Source organism: Thamnophis sirtalis, unplaced genomic scaffold (genome assembly GCF_051295495.1).
Source record: "Thamnophis sirtalis isolate CommonGarterSnake01/CBP01778 unplaced genomic scaffold, rThaSir2_p1.2 scaffold_10, whole genome shotgun sequence".
NCBI lineage: Eukaryota > Metazoa > Chordata > Lepidosauria > Squamata > Natricidae > Thamnophis > Thamnophis sirtalis.
This window is the reverse complement of record NW_028261390.1, coordinates 64,676,212-64,686,439: the sequence shown is the minus strand read 5'-3', so window position 1 is coordinate 64,686,439 and position 10,228 is coordinate 64,676,212. Positions and strand designations below refer to the sequence as shown.

Genomic DNA, 10,228 nt, shown 5'->3' with positions numbered 1-10,228 from the left:
TGCCCACTGCCAGGAGTTTGATTCTGAGTGGCTCAAGGTTGACTCAGCCTTCCGTCCTTCCGAGGTCGGTAAAATGAGGACCCAGATTGTTTGGGGGCAATATGCTGACTCTGTAAACTGCTTAGAGAGGGCTGTAAAGCACTATGGGGTGCTATATCTAAGTGCTATTGCTATATATAGCTGCTTGGTTTTATCTGGTCAATATGTGTGCAGAAAACCAAGACTAGGAATTACTATCTGGATGCTAGAAAGAACCTGCCAGAATACAGGTAGGCATTTTCTACATTTATGTCTCAAAGCCAACTTAAAAAGTAATGGTAAAGGTTCCCCTCGCACATATGTGCCAGTCGTTCCCAACTCTAGGGGGCGGTGCTCATCTCCATTTCAAAGCTGAAGAGCCAGCACTGTCCCAAGATGTCTCTGTGGTCATGTGGCTGGCATGACTAAATGCCGAAGGCACACAGGACACTGTTACCTTCCCATCAAAGGTGGTTCCTACTTTTCTACTTGCATTTTTACATGCTTTCCAACTGCTAGGTTGGCAGAAGCTGGGACAAGTAATGAGTGCGTCACTCGGGATTCGAACCGCTGAACTGCCAACCTGAGCCAGGATGTCCCAGGCAAAGCCAGCCTAGTGACAATTTAAACACAAAATTACTGAAAAATTTCAAATAAAGAAAAACAGTATAAAACTTTACGAAAAAAGATTTTAAAATGTGTAATACACATTTTTTTATTTGTAACAGGAAAACAACAAATATAGCTTCTCTTAATTTAAAAGTTAACTTTAAAAGCCCTGAACTCAAAATGGTAGAGTTTTAATTAGAAATTCAATCCAGTTAAAAATCATCTCTTCTTGGAGCCTGAAATTATAATGTGCTTATCTGGAATATCTTTTTCAGAAATAACTATTATTATTCTCAGTTCATCTTTTCATTTAAAGAACAGTTAAAATACCGAGCAGCGTATCCCATGGTAATTATAAAAAGGTTCTATTTCGCACCATTTTAGAACATGTGTTTTTTAAATAATATACTTTATTAGCATATTTTATACAGACAACGGCTGCATAATCTGTATAGATCAAAATAACATTTATTCTTTCAGTAAAGGAAAAGTCTATTATTCCATTTTCTTAACAGAAATCATTCCGTACAGTTCTCTTTGCCATATCAAGATCAGAGACAATCTTAATGTTTGAAAATCAGCAACTACTATGAGTCTATTTGCATGAATGCAAGCCAACATGCCAACCCCTTTTTCCCCACATTATTTCAGTTGTCGGAAAGGTCTTGGAGCAACATGGATGGCAAAAAGGGAAATCCACACTTCTTCAAGCTCTCACTCAGGGAGAGGTTTTTATTTTCTTCCAAACGGATCAGACCACACTTTTAATCCTACAGGAAAAGATACAATTAGAATGTTTAGAATTATTTCTTTTAATATCAGTATCAATGCAAGGAGATAGTTGTAAACATGCATATACGAAAGGGAAAACCTTCTTAACCCATATAATTTAAATAATAAAACTACCCCCCACCCCAAAAAAGCAACCAGATCTGTTTAAAATTGGAAAATTAATCTGAGGTCAGAGTGATTCAGAAATTGCGTTCCTACAAGTCAGAGGTGATATTCAGACAGTTCTGACTGGTTCTAGCGAATCGGTAGCGGAAATTTTGAGTAGTTCGGAGAACTGATAAATACCACCTCTGGCTGGCTCCACCCCCATCTAGCTGCCTCCCGAGTCCCAGCTGATCGGCTGGGTCTTCTTCTGTTGCCCTGCAAGGGAGAACAGAGCTGGAAAGCTGGTTAGTAGGGTGGGATAGCAATGGAGATTTTACAGTATCTTTCCCCTAGGAGTGGGGAGAGAATGGGGATTTTGCAGTATCCTTCCCCTGCCACGCCCACCAAGCCACACCATGCCCACAGAACCGGTAGCAAAAATGTTGAATCACTGTTACAAGCATACATTAGAATATGTAGTTTTCCTATGAGGGCAATCTTAAGATTCTGGTTAGCCTTCCTCTTTGTGAAATTTTCATCAACTGATCTGTGCACAGTTCTTACACTGTATAACAACGCAGGATAGATTTAACTGTTTTGAGAAATGATCATCCAATACAGGACGAGGGTTGGGGAAGAGAACTGCCTCTGAGACCAAATACCACAGGAAAAGAACAGTAGAAGAAATAACAACTATTCCCTTGACTAATTTAACAGGTTTTCTCGGAAAGAAATTCCACTCTTAAATCTAACTCATTTATTTCGAGATTTAAAGGCTGCCCAACTCTTGACAATGTCATTCTGGGAGGATGTACAATATACAATGATGTAAACAACTAACAACAAACAATATATAAATGTAAGTACCAAAGCTCAAAGCTAAAATATAAAATGACATTTCCCAATTAATAAACCTGTCAATAAACTCATTATCCAATAAACATGTTTAGGAGTGTAGCAGGGGGAAAAAATATCCAGCAATAATCAGTAACTTGGAACACTAATGCACATACTAGTTTCTCAAATAGTTGCTTAATAAATGAGTGTGGGACAAAATATGGCTAAAAAGAAACTTCACAGAGAAACTTGGTTAACCTACAAAAAGTCCTACTTTTCAGTTTTATTTAATAGATCTGAATCCTCACAAATGTTGGTTTGCAGACAATCGAGTCCAATCAGTAACAATACTGATAAACTTCATTAACGTGATGTTACCTAACTAAGTTATAGTAACTAAAATCTTTATCCCCTCTTCTATTTCATCTCAAAAAGGGGAAGAAATTGATTTTCACTTGAATAGAGAAGGTATTTTGGCAAAGAAGTTTATATGTTTGTACGTATCTAAATTGGCACTTTAAACACTCAGAAACAAATAGGTAGCCAGTAGTTCTAAAAATGGCAATACAATAATGTATGGTAAAATACAAAGATGTTGTGCTCATAATTTGAGTGCCAAACGATGCACGAAGCTGCTTTACAACACTTTGAAACAATTGAATCAGGACATAACTAGAGCATGGCTAACTCTGACCCGGTTTTCCCTGTCTTGGAATACTGACAAGCCAGTATAGTTTGTCTACTCCAACTACACTTGGTTTGTCTACTCCAACTACACTTGGGAGTCTATGTCAAATTTAAATGCAAGAGGAAAAACAAAACTTAAAATCCACTTTGCAGATTAATACAAACCGCTGTGTGGCTGGATAGATCCTAATTCTTCAAACAGGGAAAATCAGTTAAGCATAGCACTTCCATTTCTTGGAATATTTTACTTACTGGCCTTCATCCAACCCACTAAAAATAGATTTCATACAGCTGAGTTCACTAATTATCCTCACCAAAGGGTAATCTAATAACTTTCCTGCATGAACCCCAATCGTCTGGATTTGCAAGCCACAAAACTAATCGGATAGGCTGAGCTTGCACAACGAGCCAAGAAAAATGTGGTTGGCTAATTTGTGCAAACACAATTTCAGTAATTTAGCTGACAAGGAAAAGAGCTGGATAATATCACACAGTGGCAGGATTTCACAAACATACCCTACAGAATTACAGAAAGGGAATAAGAAACTGCAAACAGGAGGAACTAAAAGCATTAAAGAGAAAATACAATTAAATCTAGTTATTAACACAACTTGCAGCTCCTTTCCGTATCTTTCTGTCTTGCAAATCATCCTTGTTTTGCCTATGCCCACATTGTTTTGTCCTTCTCACTTGTTTCATTTGAAGATTTTGTCAATTCCACCAATCATGACTTCCTGTCTTGTATCTCCTCTCCACCTATTCACTCTTCTCTTTCTTCATACCTTTATTTTACAATTCATCCCCCACTCTTTCCATATAATCAAACTTCTGCAAACTAAAATCTCAACAACCGTACCCTAAATACAAAAAGGGACTCAGCCAACTGCTGAGTACCTGACCTCTGACCACATCTTTGCGCTGATTTAATCGTACGACAAAAATCTGGATATCTATACTGCATTTCTCCTAATAGAGTCAGTCACCTGTTTCCCACACATTAAGTAATAAACCTCCTGTTGCCATGGCGACAAACCCATGGCACGTGTGCCCAAAGTGGCAAGTGGAGGCATGTCACCTGGCACATGTAGCGTTACCCGTTCCTCTTCTGGGTTTCTGGCGCGCATGCATGTGCGATGATCCGCTAGGCTTCGTGCGTGCGGCAATGCCAGAAAGTGGAAGAGCTGGTCTTCCGTTTTCCAGCATGAGCAAGTTGATCGGCGTGCGTGCCAGTAAGCAGAAGACTTGCTGGCTGGCGCTCATGGGCATGCCGGAAACCAGAAATTCATTTTCTGGCGCGCGCATGCCCCCTGGGCAGCTCCTCTTCCAGGTCGCGGCCCAGATGAGCGCGCACACGAAAAGATTCACCATCACTGTCCTATTGCTTTTGCATTCAATCCTATTTGGGATCAGAATTCCTTTCCTAAGCAAGGCAGTTAAGCTAGTTGCAACTGATTTTATGAGCTTTTTTTTGCCACAGTTGTTAAGTGGGTCACAGCGCCATCCTAAATACATGCCAACTGCTGAGCACCTGACCTCTGACCACATGACTTTGGGAATGTTTTCTACCTATACAGCATTGCCTGCATCCCATCTTCCAGAGAAAGTATGCAGCCTATTGATAATCACCCTTGGGGTGTATGCTATTCCAAGTTCCCCAAAAACCTTAATTTAATTTATTTATATATTACACAGGTAGTCCTTGACTTACAATAGTTCGCTTAGTAAACGTTCAAAGTTACAACGGCACTGAAAAAAGTGAGTTATGACCATTTTTTACACTTACGATGACTGTGGCATTCCCATGATCAAAATTCAGACACTTGGCAACTGATTCAGATTTATGACTGTTGTAGTGCCCCAGGGTCATGTGATTCCCTTTTCTGACAAGTCAATGGGAAGCCAGATTCACTTAACAACCATGTTATCAACAAATGTGGCAAGAAAGGGTGTAAAATAGAGCAAAACTCAACAAATATTTCAATTAACAACAGAACTTCTGGGCTCAAATTGTGATCATAAGTTGAGGAGTACCTGTATTTAGAAACAAGTAAAAGGTAAAGGTTCCCATCGCACATATTTGCTGGTTGTTTCTGACTCTAGGGGGCAGTGCTCATCTCTGTTTCTAAGACGAAGAGCCAGTGCTGTGCGAAGACATCTCTGTGGTCATGTGGCCTGCATGACTCAACACCAGAGGTGCACGGAACGCTGTTACCTTTCCACTAAAGGTGGTTCCTATTTTTCTACTTGCATTTTTACGTGCTTTTGAACTGCTAGGTTGGCAGAAGCTGAGACAAGTAACGGGAGCTCACTCCATTACCCAGTGCTAGGGATTCGAACTGCTGACCTTCTGATCAACAAGCTCAGCGTCTTAGCCACTGAGCCACCACATCCCCATTTAGAAATAAAAGTAGGTAGTAAAAAGCATGATTGACATTTTGCTCCTGGGCATTTTTGTCGGCAAGACTCCATTAGAGAACTCATTCTGATAGTTGCACAGACAACTCTTTCAGTTATTTTAAAAAGCTAAGTACTTTACGCACCAAAGTCAGACTCTACTAGTTTACCAATCGAAAACAATTCAAATAACAATTGTGACTTTGGAGTGTGCCCAAGTATAAACTAGCCATGTTTTAGGCTAATGTGCTGTACAAAGCTAATAGTTAAAGTGCAAAGTATCCTGCAAAACCAGAAAATTGGATTGAATAAAGAAATCAAATTGTGGGCAAAGATTTTGTGAGAATACAATTGATCTGTGCCATCTAAGAGAACCTGAAGTTAAACAGCTGCCACCTGTTTGAGGACTTTGTCTCCAAATGAAGCACTGTATTTTTCAGAGCATAAGATTCTCCGAAGTATAAGACACATCCAAATTTTCACCCTCCTTTGGAGGGGGAGGGGGTTTTATACTCCGAAAAATATAGTACTCGTAAAATAGTGATGGTAGTGTGAGAGTGAGTGTAAGTGTTGCTTCTGAAGCGAAGAACCACTGCTAACAAACAGCTTGAGACAATCTGTCCCTTGAACAATATGAAGAAATACTATGTGCTTCTGGAAGAGCTTTTGAGGGAAACAAATAACAACTGTGTCTGGAAGGAGATATCTTAATATAGAGCAGAGGAGTATTTACATGTTTTACTTCTTTTCAACAAAAGAGGCATAAACTAAGGTCCAATCTGCTTCTGTTTTCCCATTTATATTTCCAAAATTGAGCAGGAGTAAAATATATGGAGGTGACAAACTGTGCACAATTGGGAACAATTTTCTAAGCAGTAGAAGAATGACTCAACCAAGTAGAAACTATCCACTTAAAAATGTATCTCATATCTTCAGGCTGGCATCCAAATTAAACTCCACCGCTTATCTATTTTGGGATAATTATTAAACCATAATATTCCTGAACAGACACGCTTCAATAAGTAATTTAGAGATATACCTGGAGGCTGTACATCTTCTTGGATAATGCCGGCTCGATTTATACTTTGTGCCTTTTCTAATAAATATAAAATACATAAGTAGGTAAAATGCACACTTAGTTGACTTACAGCTGAATATTCTTGAATATGTTAAATGTGGCATTTAAGGCTGTCTCACAACAGCTACTTCTTACCCTTCTGTATCTGTTCCCGGCTCTCAGATCAAAACCCCAATACCACTCTATGCAATTTTCTTAATCTCTTGAATTTATTCCTTACTACAGTTTTACTTTGTTCCTCCATCTTTCCTACATGGCATCTGGCTCCTATCTCCCATCAGACGTTTTTACTGTACAGACTAGGATTTTGCTTATGTAAACGTATATACACACAAGCCCATGTCCCTATATATGCACCTAATAGCATAGTACTCAATATAATACTACTGATAACCACCACCTTACTCAGAACTACCTATATACTCAAGACATTACCTTAACAGCTCTTAGGTTCTTGGTTAGGACTTGAATTGTTTTTACCAGTCCCAGAGTGTAAATCAGATTGAAGATTAAATCAACAACAATTATGAAGGTACTTGGTTGATACCTAGGATGCTGGCAGCAACCCGTATCAACCATTAGCACCAGTCAATGGTATTTGTGATGAATTTTTGAATGTTCAGTTGGCTGAGTTTCCTTTTAAATGAATAAAGTATATAATAATAGTAATAAAGCAGCTTCCTGCTATAACACCAGCGGAACTGCAAAAGACTGCACTACTCAGAACAACATACTTTTAAAGAAGATATTTGGTCGATACCTAGGATGCTGGCAGCACCCCATTTCAACCATTAGCACCAGTCAATGGTATTTCTGATGCACTTTTGAAAGTTCAGTTGACTGAGTTTTATGTTTAATTAATATAATAACAATAATAATTTGATACCTAGGATTATGGCAGCAACCCGTATCAACCATCAGTCCGTCAATGATATTTGTGATGCATTTTTGCATGTTCAATTGACTGAGTTTCATGTTTAATGAAAGTAATAATAAAAATAATTTTTATCAGTCCCAGATTGTGAATGGGAGATTAAACCTATAATAATTATATCAACATCCACTCATCCCAGGTCCTTGATAGGTAGACAAACATGCCAAATCCAATTGCACATCTGTCTGATAAACCATATTTTTATTTTTATTATTAAACTTTTATTCATTAAACATGGAAGTCAACTGAACATGCAAAAATGTATCACAAATACCATTGACTGGTGCTAATGGTTGATACAGCATCCTAGCTATCAACCAAGCTTATTATTTTTATTATTCATTCATTAAACATGGAACTCAGTCAATTGAAATTTAAAAATGTAAAAATGTATCACAAATACCACTGAGTGGCACTAATGGTTGCTACAGGTTACATCATCATCATCATCATTATTATTATCAACTTTATTTATGAACCATGAAGCTCAGCCAATTGAACATTCAAAAATGCATTACAAATACCATCGACTGGTGCTAATAATGGTTGATACGGTTTGCTGCCAGCATCCCAGGTATCAACCAAGTACCTTCTTAAAATATAAGATGTTCCGACTAGCGCAGTTTTTTGCAGTTCCGCTGATGTTATTGCAGGAAGTTGCAATTTCTTGATGTATCTTGTAAAATTCTTGGACATGGTGCCAAGTGCCCCGATGACAATGGGTATCATCATCATCATTATAAAATGATAACTTTTATCTATTTAGTGCATCACCCCTGTAGATGCCATACTCTAAATACATCAATAAAATCCCTAATCATACCCGTTTGTTTGTCCTTATTTTTTTTTAAAAAGGAGAGAGCCGTGTGTTGAGGCTGCCCTCTCAACCGATTATAGAGGACGTCTGCAATTGGGGGGGGGGGGACTAGTCCCCCAACCGCCATTCTTATTGCGGGGGGGGGGCATTGCTGGTTAGCTGCGTTTTTTCAAACGGATTTCAAACGAGGGGAGTTATGGGATGGCTGTGATCATTTGTTTCTTCCGCTGAATAAAGGCGGCCCATTGCCCGCACCTGAGCCCAGCAGGCCAGCTGTGCCCCCCCCCCCTCAAGGCCTCAGCCTCTTCTCCCCTCCCGCCCCCCCAAGGAAAGGCCGGAGCCGGCGAAAGTGGCCGCGGACCCTCCCTTACTGTAGTCCCCCAGGTGGCTCATGGGGTAAAAGTAGATGGGGTAGAGGGTCAGGCCCACCGCAGCAGCGAAGCCGCCGAAGACCAGGACGTAGCGGCCGAGGGGCGCCATTTCTACCCGGCGGGAAGCGGAAACCGGCCGCCCGCTTCTTTCCGCTTCCGGTTTCCTGCGCTCCGCCAGCCGGACGGCGCCCGTATGGCCAAGCGGCGTCCCAGAGCGTCCGCGCCTGACCCCTAGTGGCGGACGCCGGGAAGGAGCAAGGCTCCGCTGGGCTGAACTGCGGGGAGAGACTAATGACATCCGAGTTTCAAAAAAAAAACCTGGCGTTTTTGATCTCAGAAATCAAATGATTTGGTCAGATCCTGAAGCTGGAGGAAAGCCAGGAAGGAGAGCAGACAGAGGAACGGAGGGGCTGCTGCTCGCTGGTTGGGCTGGTTTCTCCTGCCTCAGCAGGGGGTTGGACTAGATGACCTCTAAAGCCCCTTCCAACTCTGGCATTCTGTTATCACTGGGGTTTTTTTTTTTTAAAGAAGAGACTGGACAGCCACTTGTCTGAAATGGTATCAGGTCTCCTGCTTGGTCAGGGGGGTTCGACCAAAAGGCCTCCATGGTCCCTTTCCAACTCTATTCTGATTGATTGGTTCCCTGGGAGATGTCTCCCTGCTGGACTAGGTAACTTCATCAGTGCTGGGAAGGAGGGGGAGTTGCTCTCCTCTTTTAGGGCTGCCAGGGGTTTGTGTGGGGATGATGGTCTTGGTGGTCCTTTGTTTGGGCTGCTTTGGCAGTTTGTTAATGGGGGATGTTGTTGACTTGATTGTTGGTCTGATGTTAACCTTGGAGTTGATCTCTGCTGATCTGGGTGCTGATTAGATTGAATTCACAGCAGACCAACAATCAACTCAACAATGCCCCAATCAAGGAACTGCCAAAGAAGCCATCAGAAAACAGCCCAACCCATTCTACCATATGTGGTGGACGTGCCCCATCAACTTGCCAAAGCAAATGGTCTCTGCTGAAATATCAAACAGGAAACAGAGGAAACCTAAGACAGAGGGGAAAAAAGGGGGGGAAAAAGAAGAAAGGTGAAAAGTTTGCAAAAGGCAGGGTTCTCCTACAAGCTGGTAGGGATCCCTCTGCATATCCTAAACAACAGAGGACCCAGAGGCAGATGAGAGTCTAAAAGACACCCCCCCCCACCCACACACACACCCCCAATCCTTAAGCCAGCCATTACTCTTGAGAAAAGAAACTGATGCACTTACAAAAGGTAGAATCATCTTCTGCCTAGAGTGTTAAAAAAGGCTGTAGAGACATTTGAAAAGTCTGCACGCTCTTCAAACCCTGGTAGCAGTTGGACTCCCCCCCCCACTCCTGTTGTGACATCATCAGCTGGATGACATCATCAGCTGGATGACATCACAACATTCTATTATACAGTCAAGTCTCTCCTGGTCCCCAGTATCAGTGTCTGAAACGAAGTCCTTCTCCAAGGAACTCCATGTAAATATACCCTCTTTAGTTGTGCTTGGTGGCCAGAATATATCTGAGAACGTATCTCCTTCTGAGTCCTTCTACTGGAGAAAAGGAGCTATTTTCTTCAGCTGCTTTT

The 10,228-nt window shown here is 41.1% G+C and overlaps 1 protein-coding gene across 1 annotated transcript; it reads right to left on the bottom strand.

The window, feature by feature from the left end:
- Positions 1-1,015: 1,015 nt before the first annotated feature.
- On the bottom strand, positions 1,016-8,776 carry SMIM20 (small integral membrane protein 20). Its single transcript, XM_087724787.1, has 3 exons — positions 8,622-8,776; positions 6,461-6,517; positions 1,016-1,397 (listed from the first exon to the last, which is right to left on the bottom strand). The coding sequence occupies exons 1-3, from the start codon at positions 8,728-8,730 to the stop codon at positions 1,360-1,362; spliced, it is 204 nt and encodes a 67-aa protein (XP_087580913.1). The 5' UTR covers positions 8,731-8,776; the 3' UTR covers positions 1,016-1,359.
- Positions 8,777-10,228: the final 1,452 nt, after the last annotated feature.

Coding starts and splice junctions, on each gene's coding strand:
- SMIM20 (XM_087724787.1), bottom strand. CDS start 8,730: ATGGCGCCCCTCGGCCGCTACGTCCTGGTCTTCGGCGGCTTCGCTGCT. Junction 6,518..8,621: donor GAGCCACCTGGGGGACTACA/GTAAGGGAGGGT, acceptor TATATTTATTAG/AAAAGGCACAAAGTATAAAT. Junction 1,398..6,460: donor AGAAGATGTACAGCCTCCAG/GTATATCTCTAA, acceptor CTTTTCCTGTAG/GATTAAAAGTGTGGTCTGAT.